The sequence below is a fragment of the Doryrhamphus excisus genome, linkage group LG23 (genome assembly GCF_037039965.1).
Source record: "Doryrhamphus excisus strain RoL-2023G ecotype Guam linkage group LG23, RoL_Dexc_Guam_v1.1, whole genome shotgun sequence".
NCBI classification, from domain to species: Eukaryota; Metazoa; Chordata; class Actinopteri; order Syngnathiformes; family Syngnathidae; genus Doryrhamphus; species Doryrhamphus excisus.
The window spans coordinates 8,160,438-8,181,268 of record NC_136379.1 but is presented as its reverse complement, the minus strand read 5'-3'; the positions used below and the strand labels follow the sequence as shown (position 1 = coordinate 8,181,268).

The following is a 20,831-nucleotide window of genomic DNA, read 5'->3' as shown; positions in this document are numbered from 1 at the left end:
TCAGCTGTTCAAAGCAAACCTTAACAAACTGTGAGAACGAACAACCGACGGTGACCAGGCGCTCCTCTCCATTAAAGCCCCCCCCCCCCGGGAACCCCCTGATGGGTACAACTCGCACTGTCCTAGACAATTAACATCCTCATTAATGTGTTTTGGGAAACAGGGGCACACTGCGGTACCCCCCAATGTGTACCCAATGGGGGTACTGAAGAGAGAGGAGGGGTCGAACCTGAGTGCGGAACAGCCGCCGTACAAAACAACCATTCTTGGTGACTCGGAGGCCACAATGGGCTCCTCGTTTAATTGTATTTTTTTAACCGTTAATAATGATTCGGAGTGCATGAGAAAGTAGAAGGGCGGTTATTTACTTTTATAGCGATTGAAGAAGACTTTAATTGAATACATGGAAGTACTTAGTTCTAGTAATCTTTCAAACTGTGTACTGTAGTAGTTTAAAATACATTTTTGAAGTATAAAACGGGTACCTGATGACGCCATTGAGGCCCACATCCGCGTCGGAACTGTTCACTAGTAGGACATCCGTCCCCGTGGGGGCGTCCTCCGTGATGGAGGTGTGGAATGAAGAGGAGGAGAACACCGGGACGTTATCGTTGACGTCATCCACCAGGACCGTCACCGTCCCCGTCCCGCTCAGAGACAAAGAACCTGAGGGATGAAGGAAGAGGAAATAGTAAGCGTGAGTGACCATGTTTTGGATTTGAGCGTGAAAGACATCAAAACATTATATTATATTTAATTTTGCATATATTTTATTTACTATTTATTTATTTTATATTTATTTATTTATTTTTATTTATTTATTTTATTTATTACATTTTATTATGTAAATGTAATTTTTTTAACATAATAACATAATCTAAAGTAAAACAAATACCAGAAATGTATAAAAATAAAATAATTTAATTTAAAATGTAATAACAATTTATTTTAATTTGTTTAAATATCAAATTTGTCATTTAATTCGTGGACAAATAAATATAAAGAATATATATAAATGTATATATATAATATAATCTTTATTGTAAAAACAATTTTTTTAATTATAAATACAAATATTTATTTTATAATTGTATTTTGTATTTAATTTTGCATGTATTTTTAATTATGTAAATGTAATGTTTTACATTTAATTTCAAATATATCTTTAATTACATTTTGTGTAAGATTTTTTTTTTACATAATAACATAATAAAGTAAAATAAAACAAAAACCAGAAATATATAAAAATAAAATGAATTAATACATTTATCTGACTTCTGTTTGTGCTATTTGTACAGTCAGGTACAACTTTGTTTTGTTTTAATAAATTAAAATATCTTCTAAATATATATATATATATATATATATATATATATATATATATATATATATATATATATATATATTATATATTTGTAACTTGTAAAAAATAAAGTTAATGTTTTAATATTTTTGTTTTTTTTATTTAAAATGTAATAAAAATTTATTTTAATTTGTCATTTAATTTGCGGACAAAAAAATATAAAAAATATCTATAAATGTGTATATATATATATATATATAAAATATAATCTTTATTGTAAAAACATAATTAAAAATTGCAATTATAAATACAAATATTTATTTTTTATAAATGTATTTAATTTGGCATATATTTTGAATTATGTAAGTGTATTGTTTTACATTTATTTTCAAATATATCTTTGATTACATTTTGAGGTTTTTTTTTTTTTTACAATAATACCAGAAATATATACAAATAAAATGAATACTTTTATCTGACTTCTGTTTGTGCTATTTGTACAGTCAGGTGCAACTTTGTTTTGTTTTAATAAATTAAAATATCTTGTATTTTTTATTTAAAATGTAATACAAATTTATTTTTATTTGTTTAAATATCAAATTTTTTATTTAATTTGTGGACAAAAAAAATATAAAGAATATATATAAATGTATATATATAATGTAATCTTTATTGTAAAAACAATAAATAATTTTAATTATAAATACAAATATTTATTTTTATATTTGTATTTTGTATTTAGTTTTGCATATATTTTTAATTATGTAAATGTAATATTTTACATTTAATTTCAAATATATCTTTGATTGCATTTTTTTACAACTTTGTTTTGTTTTAATAAATTAAAATATCGTATAAAATATTTGTAACTTTTTAATGTTTTAAGATTTTTGTATTTTTTATTTTAAATATAATGCAAATTTATTTTTAGTTTTTTAGTATTTTTTTTTTTTATTTTTTTATTAGTTTTATTCAAATTTGTAATTTAATTTGTGGACAAAAAAAATATAAAGGTAAACGTAGCCCGACTCAATCGTGCTTTTTGAAGACGCACACAAAAACCATGAACGCCACACAAACAGTCGGGTTCACTAAAAGTACTTTTCAACTCTAACACACTTGCTAGTACCACAGTACATAACAGTTCTTCTGCACGATACGTTCAAATCCTTCCCTCTTGCTACATTTATCAGGCTACGACTTCGTAACGTGAGAACCTTTTTTTTTCCACAACAATGTCGTCATAACCACCTGCAGCCGTCCGCGTACGAGTCCGTGCCAGGACGTCCATTTAAAATACCCTTCAATAAAAAAACAGTCACAAACAGCAGATTCTTGACCTCAAATGCGCTGCGGGTTTTAAGACATAAGAGAGGCTTATTTGGCAATGGAGAACATGCATGCATTCCTGTTTGTTTTTATTTGGTGCCAGTTCTTCATTATTATCGATGCGAATTCTGCTGAGATGATAAAATGAAATATGGAAGCCGAGACAAAGTTTTTCTTGGCTGGATATCTAAAAAGCACTCTTTTAAATTTTCATAACAAACACATTACGAATGTGAATATAGAACAGAAAACTGCTTGGTAGTTGCGTCGAACAAGGTTGTCGGGTTGCTGATGTTTCAGAGCCTGAAAGCCACTTAAAGTCATCAAATGCAACATTATTGGTCTTCGTTGCGGTCTTCTTTCATGATTGCGGGACAGAAAATGAGGTTTGTTTACTATAAACGTTTGATTTTGGTCAGAAAACACGAGCGGTAATTAGAACATACAGAGTACAGTTCCTGAGGGAAAATACCGTGGATGGTACAACTGTAAACATTCTTTAAAAAAAAAAAAAAGGCCCTGAAAGCATCGAACACATCGTTATTGACTGCAGTTCTAGTCCAGGATTTCCTACTAAATATGGACCGTGTTGACTTTTCAGTGATGGCTTGCTTACACCTCTACAAATATTTATAAGAATACCGAAAGACAAGACATTCCAAAACTTTTAGATTTATAACAAGGAAGTTCGCTGTCAAATGAGCTAAAAAAAAAAAGTGTATTTTGTGGTTGTGATGTTATATTATTGCATATTTGGAGTAGATATTTCAAAATGTACGGGGTCTCAGATCCAAGTATAATTGAACAGTCATCCCGGTAGAAGATTAACGCGTCTCAGCTGATTTTCTGATTTAGCTGATCCCAGTAAGCGAGGCGTCTGTACCAAAGTGTGTTTGGCTATCAAGGCGGCACAAGAAGACCCCCCTATGGGTTACTTCACGGAACCACCAGCAAATGGTCAAAAACCCAATAATCGTGGTCAGAGACCGAAGCAGGGAAGTCCGTATCACTGCAAATTCCATCGTTCCATCACTTGTGAAAAAGACGCAAAATTATTAGCGACTTTTGTACCCCAAAAAATCAGAAAAATTCTGGGGTCATGAATGCTTTATTTTTATTTTTTTTATTTTATTTTTATTTTTATTTTTATTTTTATTTTTATTTTTATTTTTATTTTTATTTTTATTTTTATTTTTATTTTGAACATTAAAATCATCCAAAGCACAACAAACCAACCATAATTCAACACAAATAAAAATACATACATCGGCCGGCCGATATATCAGGCCGATATTTGCGTTTTTTTTCCCTTGAATCGGTCGATATCGGTCGATATACGCGTGTGGATTTGCCGATATATTTTCCGCCGCATGATTTACAGTCAGGCAACACACCCAGCCCCCACTGTTAAATCGCAACAAGGGCGCATTTTCACAAGTAAAAAAAATTAGCAAAAAGCAAAAAGCAAAATTAGCAAAATTAGCAAAATTAGCTAAATTAGCAAAATTAGCAAAATTAGCAAAAACAGCAAAAAGAGCAAAATAAGCAAAATAAGCAAAATCGGCCATCGGCTAAGGATGATGGAAAAAAATCAGTATCGGCATCGGCCCCCAAAAAACCACATCGGTCGATACGCGTGTGGATTCGCCGATATATTTTCCGCCGCATGATTTACAGTCAGGCATCAGAGGACAGCAGCAGAGGACCCCGCAACACACCCAGCCCCCACTGTTGAATCGCAACAAGGGCGCGTTTCCACAAGTAAACAAATAAGCAAAATAAGCAAAATAAGCAAAATAAGCAAAATAAGCAAAATAAGCAAAATAAGCAAAATTAGCAAATAAGCAAAATCAGCCCTCAGCTAAGGATGATGGAAAAAAATTGGTATCGGTATCGGCCCCCAAAAAACCATATCGTCGATACGCGTGTGGATTGGCCCATATATTTTCCGCCGCATGATTTACAGTCAGGCATCAAAGGACAGCAGCAGAGGACCCCGCAACACACCCAGCCCCCACTGTTGAATCGCAACAAGGGCGCATTTTCACAAGTAAAAAAATAAGCAAAATAAGCAAAATAAGCAAAATAATCAAAATTAGCAAAATTAGCAAAATTAGCAAAATTAGCAAATAAGCAAAATCAGCCCTCGGCTAAGGATGATGGAAAAAAATTGGTATCGGTATCGGCCCCCAAAAAACCATATCGGTCGATACGCGTGTGGATTGGCCCATATATTTTCCGCTGCATGATTTACAGTCAGGCATCAGAGGACAGCAGCAGAGGACCCCGCAACACACCCAGCCCCCACTGTTGAATCGCAACAAGGGCGCATTTTCACAAGTAAAAAAATAAGCAAAATAAGCGAAATAAGCGAAATAAGCAAAATAAGCAAAATAAGCAAAATAAGCAAAATAAGCAAAATAAGCAAAAAGACCAAAATGAGCAAAAAAAGCAAAAAGAGCAAAAAGAGCAAAATAAGCAAAATGAGCAAAAAGAACAAAAAGAGCAAAAAGAACAAAAAGAGCAAAAAGAGCAAAAAAGCAAAAAAAGCAAAATAAGCAAAATAAGCAAATAAGCAAAATCGGCCATCGGTTAAGGGTGATGGAAAAAAATCGGTATCAGCATCGGCCCCCAAAAAACCATATCGGTCGATCCCTAGTACATATAAACATACACATGTTCGAAAGGGAATGGGAAGAAGTCAAGACTTATCTAGTCCCGATCCCCCTAACCACCCAGATTCCAACCTCATCCCAACAAAACATGGATTATTCCTTGTCTACCAGAATAAAAACCCCACATCCAAGCACCCTCACCCAGCTTGAGGTACCCAATTCCGTGCCAAGAGCAACCAGTTCATTACTAGTCATCGTAGCGAACATAGTCCAGGTTAACTAAATACGAAATCGAAATTGCCCATAAATGTGCGTGTGTACGTTTTTTTGTCTATCTGTTCCCCCATTATTGCCTGGCAACCGGTCCCGGGTGGACCCACGCCAAGCTTGTAGCCTGATGCTAATAGAAGATGGAGGTACGAAGCAAACCTGCAGTGTTTGAACTCAGAATACCTTCTGTTGCAGGGTAAAAAAATTTGATACCATTGTTTCCCCATTTAGAAACACACTATCCCACGGCGAAGGAAGTGATGTCATAACCTGTTTACCGTCTTGGGAGAACTCCCAACCTCCTCCGCCAGCACTTGCGCAACCTTTGACCTGCAAATGCCTCCACCACCAAAAGCATGAGGCGCTCTGAGGCAGCGGGACACTGTTGCTGAAGCTAATCCTCGCTAAGCACACAGCAAGCCGCCCCCCCCCCCCACCTTTTAAAACGTCCAACTCCGACTCCCCCCCAACCCCTGAGTCTGTGCGGCCCTGACCCCGCGGCGACCCCGCGGTTGTCGACAGGCGCGGGGATCAGACAAGGGAATTTTTTTCACATCTCTCTCTACCCGTATCGCTTCTCGCCGCATCGCCGGGACCGCCGAGTCGTGCCGTCTTAGCCCCTCAGAGCCGTCCGATATCACATAACCCCTGGCAGCTGTCTCCGCCGGACCTGCTGGTCCGACGTGTAAATAGTTCACATCTATCCTGTTACATCGCGTGGGCCGACAGATTTAGTCGTCTGGGAACCCGATAGTTTGGCACGTATGCGAATGTTTGTTACCGCCGTCGGTTTACGGTCAAGGTGAGACACGCTAAACATTCCCAATATAAATAAGACTGAACGGATGACACGTTTCCGATTCTGGAATTACCCAGGCGCTCTAACATGGTACCATACGTCAAATAAACCGATGCCGCTGGACGCTAACCCTAACATACTTCAGTTTCTCAACCGAACAGGAAGAAAAAACCGAGGCCCAAAATCCAGGATCCAGGATCCGGGTTTCAGTTATGTACCAGACATACGGTACCCCACCAACAAAATGGTTATGAAAAAGGACATCAAAAATTCCAAAAAAAAAGATAAAAATCAAAAATACTGTATCTTAGCATATATAATACAGTATGTACTATAGTCCAAATACTACATGATATACTGTATAAAACACTGAATGGATATTCCGTACTGTGTCCTAGAATGTCTTTAATGATTGTAAGGATATTTTCGGAACGTGCCAAAAATAATGAGTCACATTTCTTCACTTCAATGGGAATTTTGTCATGGAAAATGTAACATGCCGAAAGATAACACAGGTGCCACAATGACAAGGCTAGCACGCTAACCACTCGACCGCCGTTCAGCCAATTTTCGGAACGTGCCAAAAATAATGAGTCACATTTCTTCACTTCAATGGGAATTTTGTCATGGAAAATGTAACATGCCGAAAGATAACGCAGGTGCCACAATGACAAGGCTAGCACGCTAACCACTCGACCGCCTTTCAGCCAATTTTCGGAACGTGCCAAAAATAATTAGTCACATTTCTTCACTTCAATGGAAATTTTGTCATGGAAAATGTAACATGCCGAAAGATAACACAGGTGCCACAATGACAAGGCAGGCACGCTAACCACTCGACCGCCGTTCAGCCAATTTTCGGAACGTGTCAAAAATAATTAGTCACATTTCTTCACTTCAATGGAAATTTTGTCATGGAAAACGTAACATGCCGAAAGATAACACAGGTGCCACAATAACAAGGCTAGCACGCTAACCACTCGACCGCCGTTCAGCCAATTTTCGGAACGTGCCAAAAATAATGAGTCACATTTCTTCACTTCAATGGAAATTTTGTCATGGAAAATGTAACATGCCGAAAGATAACACAGGTGCCACAATGACAAGGCAGGCAAGCTAACCACTCGACCGCCGTTCAGCCAATTTTCGGAACGTGCCAAAAATAATTAGTCACATTTCTTCACTTCAATGGGAATTTTGTCATGGAAAATGTAACATGCCGAAAGATAACACAGGTGCCACAATGACAAGGCTAGCACGCTAACCACTCGACCGCCGTTCAGCCAATTTTCGGAACGTGCCAAAAATAATTAGTCACATTTCTTCAATTCAATGGAAATTTTGTCATGGAAAATGTAACATGCCGAAAGATAACACAGGTGCCACAATGACAAGGCTAGCACGCTAACCACTCGACCGCCGTTCAGCCAATTTTCGGAACGTGCCAAAAATGATTAGTCACATTTCTTCACTTTAATGGAAATTTTGTCATGGAAAATGTAACATGCCGAAAGATAACCCAGGTGCCACAAAGGAGCTAGACATTTTGACAAATGAACGGGATGAATACAATGAGTCACATTTCTTCACTTCAATGGGAATATTGTCATGGAAAATGTAACATGCCGAAAGATAACACAGGTGCCACAAAGGAGCTAGATTAGCAACACAGTTGCTAATAATTGCCGGATGCTAATAGTCACGATCCAAAGTCTCCATGCTGGAATTTGTCAAATCCCAGGGAAGGAACATGCCAAAAATAATGAGTCACATTCCTTCACTTCAATGGGAATTTTGTCATGGAAAATGTAACATGCCGAAAGATAACACAGGTGCCACAAAGGAGCTAGATTAGCAACACAGTTGCTAATAATTGCCGGATGCTAATAGTCACGATCCAAAGTCTCCATGCTGGAATTTGTCAAATCCCAGAAAAGATGCATGGTCATGAATCGGGACAACTACAGGTGCCAACTCATGCATGCCGCGTCCCGAGGAAAAGGGCGCCGTTCAAAGACGTGGTCGCCTGAATCCGTCCGGAACGAAGCAATCTGGCAAATGACATCATTTGGCTTCGGAAAAAGAGCTGTTGGAAATTTGCAACAGGAATGCCAGCTGTCTCGGCGGTTCCGAAGCTATTTTTCCGTTGGCAATTCCTGTCTTCGACGACCCTTTGTTCTGTCTTCTTTGTGCAGTAGTTGTGTTAAAGCGACACTTTAATGTGGCCTCAAGACTGCCGCGGCGTGCTAATTCCAGTCTGTCGACCAAAGAATTCCGAGTGGATTTGCTTTCGTATTTTCCAATCTGAGGGTTATGTTGTCATTTGATTGCCAATCAAGCGTCTTTGATGAATCACATCTACGGCGTCATGTCAACACTTTGCTTCCGGCACAAGCCATGGACATATACCGTAAACTGACGGATGGTTCGGGTTAAAATTGTTATTACTATTGTGGTCTCCAAATTACACTCTCGACTCGTTTGTTTGAAAATGAAGACTCGCGCGTAACAACAAACAGAGACGTTTTGATTCATGTGTGGAAAACTCATGTTGCAACGGCTTCCTGTTCCATTTTTTTTTTCATCCGTCCTGAGAAGCGTTGGCTGCATAGTGACATCATCAGCGTATCCGATGACCGTTTGATTTGAATGCCAGGCAAATGTTTGACTACAAAGATTATTCATTATGACGTCAAGATAAAGCAATCAACTCACTACCTCAACTCGCTAGATCTCGAATCTTAATCTCATTTTTTAAAGGGGGGTTTAATCTGGGCTCTGTTAGAAAAGCGGTGACCGGACATTTCTCGTCTGTTGAGGACGGCGTCACATCATCATCGGCACTTTGCTAACTGCACATCTATTTTTATATGTAACGGTAATGGTTTAATTTCATTTGAACATGCATCAGATTACAATTGAATGCATCACATAATCAGTTCCCAGTTCCACATGTCCGAAAGGAGTAGGAAGAAGCAAAGCTTATTCAATCCTACCCTTCCATCTGGTACTTTTACAGTAACATTTGTTCACTTCCTGCTTTCCTAATATAGTTGGGGTTTTTTTTGTTGGGTTTTTTTTGTTTTTATTTTTTTTGTTTTATTTTTAAAATTAAAAAAATAATAATTTAATTTTTTTTTAATTTTTAATTTTTTTAATTTTAATTTTATTTTTACAAATATTTTTATTTATTTTTATTTGTAGCAAAGCAAAGCTTATTAAATCCTACCCCTCCATCTGGTACTGTTACAATCAGTAACTGTTACATTTGTTCACTTCCTGCTTTCCTAATATAGCTCGACACATTTATATATGAATTGTTCCACTTGGGGGTGACCAGTTGCCACCATCTTAAAAACTGGTCACTTTTTTTGTCTATGATAAAACACATTGCATGTCGTCACTCGTTCAAGGACACCCAAAATTAAAACCCCTGCTCTTATAGCTCGACACATTTATATATGAATTGTTCTACTTGGGGGAGACCAGTTTTTTTGTCTATGATAAAACACTGCATGTCGTCACTCGTGCACGGACGCCCAAAATTAAAACCCCTGCTCTTATAGCTCGACACATTTATATATGAATTGTTCTACTTGGGAGCGACCAGTTGCCACCATCTTAAAAACTGGTCACTTTTTTTGTCTATGATAAAACACATTGCATCTCGTCACTCGTGCAAGGACACCCAAAACTAAAACCCCTGCTCTTAATGTTCGACACATTTATATATGAATTGTTCTACTTGGGGGCGACCAGTTGCCACCATCTTAAAAACAGATCACTTGTTTTTGTCTATGATAAAACACATTGGATCTTGTCACTCGTGCAAGGACACCCAAAACTAAAACCCCTGCTCTTATAGCTCGACACATTTATATATGAATTGTTCTACTTGGGGGCGACCAGTTTTTTTTGTCTATGATAAAACACATTGCATGTTCTCACTCATGCAAGGACGCCCAAAATTAAAACCCCTGCTCTCATAGCTCGACACAGTATATATTGTTCTACTTGGGGGAGACCAGTTTTTTTGTCTATGATAAAACGCATTGCATGTCGTCACTCGTGCAAGGACGCCCAAAACTAAAACCCCTGCTCTTATAGCTCGACACATTTATATATGAATTGTTCTACTTGGGAGTGACCAGTTGCCACCATCTTAAAAACAGATCACTTGTTTTTGTCTATGATAAAACACATTGCATGTCGTCACTCGTGCAAGGACGCCCAAAACTAAAACCCCTGCTCTCATAGCTCAACATAATCCATCGGCAATTAGACTGTTTATTTAACTTCTGCTGGTCCGCTAATTGCTGAAGCATATCTGAGCCGCCTCATATGGAGTGACTCGGTTCCCCGTGTGTCTAAAATAACAAGCTTTTGGGGACTAAAGGAGACCTCGTGACCATCTGTTGCTTCCTCTCCCACCCTAAAGACCCACAGACAGTTCTCCCCCGTAAGCCCCTCAAGCCACCAAAGCATTGTCTGCTGTAAACATATGGCAGGGTCTAAGCACCTTATTAGTGTACATTTCCATTGGACAAATCACATTACCCACCAAGAAGGTGCCACGACCAAACTCCGCTAACAGGACGGGGGGTACAAATACACGTGTTAATGGCGATTAAGTGATCTGTTTTCTGATGGCTGCAGCTGCTATAACAGCGTGGGGTGCAGGGGGTGTTGATTCCGAGGAAGCGCCGGATCCCACCTCCTGGGAAAGGCCGCCCGGAGTTGTCCAAGTCTAAGTAAGCCGAGCTAAGATGGAGGTTTGGGTGTCTGTGCTTGGCACGAGAGATAATCTCTGCCTTCAATATGTGACTGATGTTTTCTCCGCACAGCAAAGTCTGACATGTTCAAACAACCGGATTCATTAAAACCAGAGATGGATGCTTGTGTGAATTCATGAGACGGCCCATCTGTGGGCTCAGAGCTTAAGGCTAAACGGTTAATTACGCTTTATGGACTGCACCGCCATTGTCCGCTTAAGGGGCAGCGTAAATAAAATGAGTCCGAAAGTGGGGAAAGAACTGGCTACCGACGAGGGAAAATTGACATTTTTCTGCGTCTGAGAACCTGTTGCTTTGCGACAAAGCTTCTTTTAATGTGACCCCCCCCCCACACACACACACACACAAACCCCACCCCACCCGCATCCCAGTCCAAAGCAACACAGCATTTGCCAAGCAGCTCAGAGTAAACACAAGCGTTCTCACAAGTTCTAAGCATCCGTTGAACATTTGGGTGGAATAAATATTTACAGTACGCAGCATCCAGTACGCTAAATATAAAAGTTACATCAATTATTTCCTTTTTACAGCAATTATTGCAAATGTTTTGGCAAAATTCCTGTGAATATTCTCATTTGAAGACATTTCGCCTTTCGACTTCATGCTCAAAGACTAGATAGGACTGGCTTCGCCAGTTAATGCTCAAGGACTAGATAGGACTGGCTTCATCGGTTCATGCTAAAAGACTTGGTAGGACAGCTCATCATTATCAGTTCATGCTAAAAAAATTGGAGTTTGGAGTTTAGAGAATCTGATTTGACTTGTGTCAATATTTTATTGCAAATATTGAGCTGAAATCGAAGGAGTAAGTCGACCATTGTCAGAAATAAACACTGTATGGGCGCCATTTAGTAGTGGCTGTGGCTGTAGGCAACCTCACTTTGGAGTTTAGAGAATCTGATTTGACTTGTGTCAATATTTTATTGCAAATATTGAGCTGAAATCGAAGGAGTAAGTCAACCATTGTCAGAAATAAACACTGTATGGGCGGCATTTAGTAGTGGCTGTGGCTGTAGGCAACCTCACTTTGGAGTTTAGAGAATCTGATTTGACTTGTGTCAATATTTTATTGCAAATATTGAGCTGAAATCGAAGGAGTACGTCAACCATTGTCAGAAATAAACATTGTATGGGCGGCATTTAGTAGTGGCTGTGGCTGTAGGCAACCTCACTTTGGAGTTTAGAGAATCTGATTTGACTTGTGTCAATATTTTATTGCAAATATTGAGCTGAAATCGAAGGAGTAAGTCAACCATTGTCAGAAATAAACATTGTATGGGCGGCATTTAGTAGTGGCTGTGGCTGTAGGCAACCTCACTTTGGAGTTTAGAGAATCTGATTTGACTTGTGTCAATATTTTATTGCAAATATTGAGCTGAAATCGAAGGAGTAAGTCAACCATTGTCAGAAATAAACATTGTATGGGCGCCATTTAGTAGTGGCTGTGGCTGTAGGCAACCTCACTTTGGAGTTTAGAGAATCTGATTTGACTTGTGTCAATATTTTATTGCAAATATTGAGCTGAAATCGAAGGAGTAAGTCAACCATTGTCAGAAATAAACATTGTATGGGCGCCATTTAGTAGTGGCTGTGGCTGTAGGCAACCTCACTTTGGAGTTTAGAGAATCTGATTTGACTTGTGTCAATATTTTATTGCAAATATTGAGCTGAAATCGAAGGAGTAAGTCAACCATTGTCAGAAATAAACATTGTATGGGCGCCATTTAGTAGTGGCTGTGGCTGTAGGCAACCTCACTTTGGAGTTTATAAAATCTGATTTGACTTGTGTCAATATTTTATTGCAAATATTGAGCTGAAATCAAAGGAGTAAGTCAACCATTGTCAGAAATAAACATTGTATGGGCGCCATTTAGTAGTGGCTGTGGCTGTAGGCAACCTCACTTTGGAGTTTAGAGAATCTGATTTGACTTGTGTCAATATTTTATTGCAAATATTGAGCTGAAATCGAAGGAGTACGTCAACCATTGTCAGAAATAAACATTGTATGGGCGCCATTTAGTAGTGGCTGTGGCTGTAGGCAACCTCACTTTGGAGTTTAGAGAATCTGATTTGACTTGTGTCAATATTTTATTGCAAATATTGAGCTGAAATCGAAGGAGTACGTCAACCATTGTCAGAAATAAACATTGTATGGGCGGCATTTAGTAGTGGCTGTGGCTGTAGGCAACCTCACTTTGGAGTTTAGAGAATCAGATTTGACTTGTGTCAATATTTTATTGCAAATATTGAGCTGAAATCGAAGGAGTAAGTCAACCATTGTCAGAAATAAACATTGTATGGGCGCCATTTTTCGCCATTTGTAACACACGTTAGTCTGAAAATGACCTAATACTCGGAATGTTCGATATTGGCTTTTTTGCCGAAAACCGATATGCCGATATTTGTAGCATGATATCGCTCCTGTGTTGGAATGAACACGTTTTGTATAATTATTTTTTTAATATCAGTTTTCATGATCGGGAAAAAAATCCGATACCGATATTACATTTTATGCCGATATCGGACCGACAATTATCGGCTATCCCTACCAAATATCGGACTGGTAAGCAGGAAGAAAGCGGCCATTCCTTGAAAGGTCAGAGCTAATCACTGCTGTTTCAGTCTTTGTCTGCGTTTGGGGCGAGGATGCGACCGTCGAGGAAAGATAAAGGCGGGCTTTGAAATGTCAAAGGAAGCGCCTGCGGTCGTCCGCGGCCGCCGATCGGCTGCAGACACGTCTACCACCTTTTCCAGCCCCTCGCCGCCAGATCGTGCCTGGGAGAAGCATTTCCTCCGCCGTCTCGGCTCAGGCCTCAAAAATGTGAGAAAAACACTGGCGGATAATTTGGACTGGGATGGTTTGATTATGGGGTTTTTGATATTTGGATATTCTAACCCCAAATCCTCCTCGCCGCCTCTCACCGACATTGTACTCAAACAGTCTTGTCAAAATATTTTGGAAGCGGCGTGAAGGGCGCTAAAAATGGAGTCCATGTGAACAGTGCGAAAAAGCCGTCCAATCCTAAATTAGTATGTTCGATGCTCGGGCAGCTCCGTCCATGTGGCACCAAACTTCTGGGCAGATTGGGGAGCAGGACGGTCTAAATATAACATGAAGGAACTTTGGACAGAACCGGACCTCCAACAATGGCCGTGCAGAAAAATATAATAAATACACCCAAAACAATAATAGTCATTATTAATAGAATCATTAGCAGTTACTTCTAGTTATCAGTAGTGTTTAGTATTATTTTTTATCGTTCTTAAAAATTAGATTTAAGAAGCACATCTTTGATACAAATGACTTTTGTGTTATCATTATTATTATTATTATTCTTATCATTAAAGTTGACTGTATTATGGTTGTCAATTCTGAATATTAACAAGACTTATTTTTACACTTGTAAGAAAATTGAGACTATAATAATCTTAATAATTTCAGTATTTTTAATGATTCATTTTAGGATTATTTAATATTATTTTAGTATTTGTATTTAGTATTATTTTTAAGAATTATTATTATTAAAAAAAATAAGATTTAAGACATGCAAGTGTTACTTTTATTGTTATTTTTTGCCTCATTTAGTATTTTCTATACTTAAAACATTTTTAATAACACCTAATCAAATTAATAAGTAAATAAGTAATAAGTAAATAATATAAATTATATATATATAATAAGTAACCAAAAACAACATAGTTGAAACAACTTTTTGTTTATTTTTAGCATCATTTAATATTTTCTATATTTAAAACATTTTTAATAACAACAAATTAAAGTAAAGTAAATAATATAAATAATATAAATATAAATCATGTTATTATTATCTATATACTATATGCATATGTTATTATGTTATTATATATCTATTATTATTATTTTTTTTTTCATCATTAAAGTTGACAGTATTATGGTTGTCAATTCTGAATATTAACAGAACTTAGCCTATTTTTACACTTTACACTAAGAAAATTAAGACTACAATAGTCTCAATAATTTTTTGGGTATTTTTAATTATTTAATATTATTTTAGTATTTGTATTTAGTAATATTTTTAAGAATTATTATTTTAAAAAATTAGATTTAAGACATGCGAGTGTTACTTTTATTGTTATTTTTTAGCCTCATTTATTATTTTATTTTCTATACTTAAAACATTTTGAATAACAAATTTTTAATAAATTTTAATAAACTAACCAAGTAATAAATTAAAAAATAAAAATTATCAAGAATTTTTTTTTTTTGGGGGGGGGGATATATATGTATATATATATATACATATATATAAAACTAAGGAACCAAAGACAACATAGTTGAAATCTATTCTTTTGTTCTTTTAAATATGATATGATGTCTTTGCACAATCGCGTCTTTTCATATCGGTCACATTCATACCAATGCGGCACAAAAGACCCCCAAAAACTGGTCTTAGCGATGCCTTTGATCCGAAACCAAACATTTATTGCTCCCTTCCAGGCGGTCATCTGGGCTCCGATGCAAATCTCGACAGCAGCAATTCTCACCATCGCCTTCTGCACTGTCCAAAATGTAGTCCTGGTCCAGGAATGATGCGGAACCACCCATAGATCATGCCAACTACGCCAGGGGGGTGGAAACATATACTTAGCCGGGACACCATGTGATTTGGCTGCGACGGGGATACGCATGTACTCATTCAACTACACATTAGCTGCCCTCCGAGCAATAACATGTTAAGCTTCTATCCGCCTCCAACAAGCCCTACCGCCGTATCCAAATAAACCCGAGATGCCATCCAGGCCGAGTTGCTCCATGGACTTTTTAGGTCGTAAAGAACCCGCTACTTTGCAAGCTAAAAACTCCACCATGTGTAGAATGTCCAGCCACGCCAAAACAAGCGGTGCGGACACCATACAACAGGGGTCTCAAACACGCGGGAACGGGAATGTTGGTCGCGTTAAGCCGGCATGAAGCACCAAACACACCACAACGTGATCTCTTTTTCGGGTCCTATTACATCCGTTATGCGTGATGTAAAGTATCATTTGCGTGAACTACAACGTGAACATGAACAGTCACTTTTATTGCAAATGCTGATCCAAAATCAGAGGAGAATATCGACGACAAGCTAGCGGAAAAGTTTGCAAAAGTGATGTACAAGCCGTGTGTCACTGTTTTTTAATGTTTAGGTCAGGGGTCTCAAACATGCGGCCCGAGGGCCAAATGTGGTGCGCAGGACACTAATTTGAGGCCCACGCCTTGATATGAAAGTTTAATGTTAGTTTGATACGGATGCTGTATGGTATCATGTACCCGGAAAAAAATTATTACGTTTGATTAATGTTCATGTTAAAGGTTAAATAACTGTTAATAGTTATCCTCCCGAAACGTGTGGAAGTGGTAAGTTTTTGGCTATTTAAGTTTAAAGGAAATAACTTTATGGCTACCGTTTAGGTCACTAGCTCTCTAGTTACGCAATATGTTGTAAATAAAAAAAGTATAAATGTGACTATAGTCGTGTTTTGTCATGTCTACAGGGCTCTAATAATGCTTTGTTCATTTTAATCTGAAAAAAATAATTTGTCTACCCACCCACTATATGTGGTTTCTTAAGTTTTTATTATTTGCCGTTTTATTATTATTATTATATTTATTTATTACTGATTGATTTTCTTTATTTGTTTATTTTTCATCTTATTTTGTGCAGAAAAATAAAAAGTAAGATATTTGAGAACAGTGGAATGTTTTATCAGAGCTTTTATTGTAGAAAATCGGAACCAAAGCACTGAAAAAGTTTGTATATTTTTCTGTTTTTAATAAAAATTTTTTGGGAAAACCTTGATGTGGCCCAGTCTCATCCAGACCCGAGCTCCAGTGGCCCTCAAGTAAATTGAGTTTGAGACCCCTGCCATAGAATATAAATATTTGCAAATAAAACCATGCAGGAATCGTACTAACCAGATTAAACACATCACAAAACAAAAAAATGGCGGACATAAATCATCCGTTCTGAAATGTCATACTCCATGCATACCGAGACAAAACCACGCCAAACCCTCATAACTCAAAAGGTCCAAAATTCCGACTTACCCGAGTCGGTGGCTGTGATCAGCAGGACGTACTTCCCTTGAGCCTCGCGGTCCAGAGTCTGAGTCAGACTCAGCTGACCGCTGGACGACAAGCTGAAGGCGCCTTCGTCGTTGCCGCCGCTGAGCATGTAGCTTAGCTGACCGTTGGCGCCTTGGTCGTCGTCTTTGGCAACCACCTGGAACCGACGTAAAAGAGTTAGGACCAAGGCGACCTACGAACCGTTTTAGCATCAACCGCGACCAGAGTGAGGATAAGCGGATGATGCATGAAATAGTCGGTTTAATTTAAAAAACGGAAAAAATATTAAGAGACAAAAAAATTGCACTCTAATTGTGAGAGTATTTGGAAAAAATTAATAACAATGCTAAAATCTAGCGTCATGGTTTGCTACTGAAGAGTTAATTAAATCCCAACACGGCCATGACGGTAATTGTTGACAGAAGATCATTACAGCAATTCGTCCAATCGGATTTTTTCTCAGCAATAAGTACATGTCACAGAAAAAAACAAGAAAATTAGTTTCCCTCTCGAAAAAGAGAGAGACGCAAAAGAGTTAGAACGAAGGCGACTTACGAACCGTTTTAGTATCAACCGCGACCCAAGTGAGGATAAGCAGATGATGCATGAAATAGTTGCTTTAATTTTAAAAAACGGAAAAAATATTATGAGAAAAAAAAAATTGCACTCTAATTGCGAGAGTATTTGGAAAAAATGAATAACAATGCTAAAATCTTTGCCACTGAAGAGTTAATTAAATCCCAACACGGCCATGACGGTAATTGTTGACAGAAAGAAGATCATTACATCAATTCGTCCAATCGGATTTTTTCCCAGCAATAAGTACATGTCGCAGAAAAAAACAAGAAAATTAGTTTCCCTCTCGAAAAAGAGAGAGACGCAAAAGAGTTAGAACGAAGGCGACTTACGAACCGTTTTAGTATCAACCGCGACCCGAGTGAGGATAAGCGGATGATGCATGAAATAGTCAGTTTAATTTAAAAAACGGAAAAAATATTAAGAGAAAAAAAAATTGCACTCTAATTGTGAGAGTATTTGAAAGGAATTAATAACGATGCTAAAATCTTTGCCACTGAAGAGTTAATTAAATCCGAGCACGGCCATGACGGTAATTGTTGACAGAAGATCATTACATCAATTCGTCCAATCGGATTTTTTCTCAGCAATAAGTACATGTCACAGAAAAAAAACAAGAAAATGAGTTTCCCCTCTCGGCTCATTGAAATCGCCGTGGTGGTCATGAGCGTCACGTCTTCGAAGCCAAGCCGCATATTTCGGTGAGTCGAGTAATGACGCGGAACAAATTGCAGTCTTCCATCGTGAAATCATGGGTTGTGTCGTGTTGTTCTCATGACACCGAGTTAAAAAAACACCACCGTGCCAGCGATGCGCTCTCGTACCTGAACTTATTGAGCTAGCATTAGCAGGAATGACTTAAACTCATTTGATGTCTCACGGCTGTCATTCAAAGTCTCTTATGGTTGGGATTTCCTGACCAATCCGCAAAAACCGATGTACTGCACTCACCTTCAGGATGCTCCTCGGCAGTTCCTCCAGGTTCTCCTGAACGTTCACCGTATAAGGAGAGAGCTCGAACACCGGCGAGCAGTCATTGACGTCCAGTAACAGAATATTAACGGTCGCACGATCCACTCTCGGATTGCTACCGCGGTCCGAAGCTGGTACGGTTAACGAATACGACGACTGAGCCCTGCGGTCCAGCTGCTTGGTTTGTTCCGTAATGACGCGGAACAAATTGCAGTCTTCCATCGTGAAATCATGGGTTGTGTCGTGTTGTTCTCATGACACCGAGTTAAAAAAACACCACCGTGCCAGCGATGCGCTCTCGTACCTGAACTTATTGAGCTAGCATTAGCAGGAATGACTTGAACTCATTTGATGTCTGTTTTGATTGGGATTTCCTGACCGAATCGACAAAAACCGATGTACTGCACTCACCTGCAGGATGCTCCTCGGCAGTTCCTCCAGGTTCTCCTGAACGTTCACCGTATAAGGAGAGAGCTCGAACACCGGCGAGCAGTCATTGACGTCCAGTAACACAATATTAACGGTCGCACGGTCCACTCTCGGATTGCTACCGCGGTCCGAAGCTTGTACGGTTAGCGAATACGACGACTGAGCCTCGCGGTCCAGCTGCTTGGCCACAGAGATCAACCCGGTCACCGAATCCATCCTGAATTCTCCATTGCCATTCCCCGCCGAGATGGAGAATCTTATCTGACCATTGGTGCCTTCATCGGCATCGGTGGCAAACACCTGAATGACATCAGTTCCGGTCAGGGTGTTCTCCTCGATCTCGATGTCGTAGATGTTCTGCGAGAAGCTCGGCGTATTGTCATTGACGTCCAGCACCAACATGGTAACATCCATGGTTGAAGACATCGGAGGTTCGCCTTTATCCGTGGCGACAACCGTCAGAGTATAATTGGAGAACTCCTCTCGATCCAGTTCTCCGATCAACCTGACGTCTCCGTCGATGGTTCCGATGCTGAACTTGTTCCCGAAGGGTCCTTTGAGCGAGTACTCGACGTAGCTATTGGGCCCGCTGTCGGCGTCTGCGGCGTGGGCAGTGAAGACCACCGTGTCCACCGGCGTGTTCTCCTGGATGTACGTCATCTTTTGGGAGGTGAAGGTCGGCGGGCAGTCGTTGACATCCAAAAGGATGATTGACACCTGGGCGGTGCTGGTGAAGCGAGTCATAGGAGGCGGAGCTAGGTCGTTGACCGTGATGACCAGGTTGTAGAAGGACTGCGTTTCTCTGTCCAAAGGCTTTTTACTTTGCAGAACGCCTTCTTCGGATATGACGAAGTAGTCCTGGGGGTCACCTGATGCTATTTTGTAGAGAAGCTGCGCATTTGGACCTGAAAGACACGTCACAGTTTGGCCGTGTTGGTTATTAAAAATGACAGAAAGACATATTGCTGGTATGACAAATTTCACACGTGACCAAAATGACCATTGACTATAACCATTGGAACAGGAAGTGGATGTCTGCATCCGACCCCAAAAAAACAACCAACAGGAAACTGATTGTTTTCTGTGTCCAGACATGAGACAAGGTTGTTTTTGACAGACTTTGGAACTGTTTTTTCCTGTTTGCAAACAGTTTGGATCTCGGGTCAAGCACAAATCCAAGGAGATTGGCGCCGATTCTGGAAAATCAAAAAAAATTTGTGAGGGTTATTGTATGTAGCTACTCTACAGGAGTCCGCAACTCAATAAAAATGGTCAAAAATGAGAATAATAAGTGCTGAGTTAGATTGTTTATGTAAAAAAGTATATCAAACACACAATAGTGCTTCTTTGAGACATACACTACCACTCAAAAGTTTGGGATCACTTGCAAAATTTTTCGTTTTCCAAAGAAAAAAATAATTTTCATGCATTTTGCGAACTATTTTTTTCCATTTCACAAACAATGAAAATGAATCAAATGATTTTCTAATAGAAAATAAAACGGCTAATAGATTATTAGAAAAGCCATCTAAAAATATAAACTAAAACTAAAATGCTGGTAACTACTAGCAGCACAAACTGGGTCTAACAAGGACAGAAAAACGACGCACAACTGTGCAGGAAGACATATCTGAGAGTGTTTTCCAATGAAAAACAC

General features: G+C 38.7%; 1 protein-coding gene across 2 annotated transcripts in view; it reads right to left on the bottom strand.

Moving 5' to 3' along the window:
- fat4 (FAT atypical cadherin 4) overlaps positions 1-20,831 on the bottom strand; it is a 116,167-nt gene that overhangs the window by 27,045 nt on the left and 68,291 nt on the right. For both annotated transcript variants that reach the window (XM_058054070.2, XM_078788468.1), the window contains exons 5-7: positions 19,157-20,079; positions 17,180-17,354; positions 486-666 (exon numbers count right to left, since the gene is read on the bottom strand). In XM_058054070.2, coding sequence (XP_057910053.2) covers positions 486-666; positions 17,180-17,354; positions 19,157-20,079 — 1,279 coding nt within the window. The remainder of the gene's footprint in view (positions 1-485; positions 667-17,179; positions 17,355-19,156; positions 20,080-20,831) is intronic.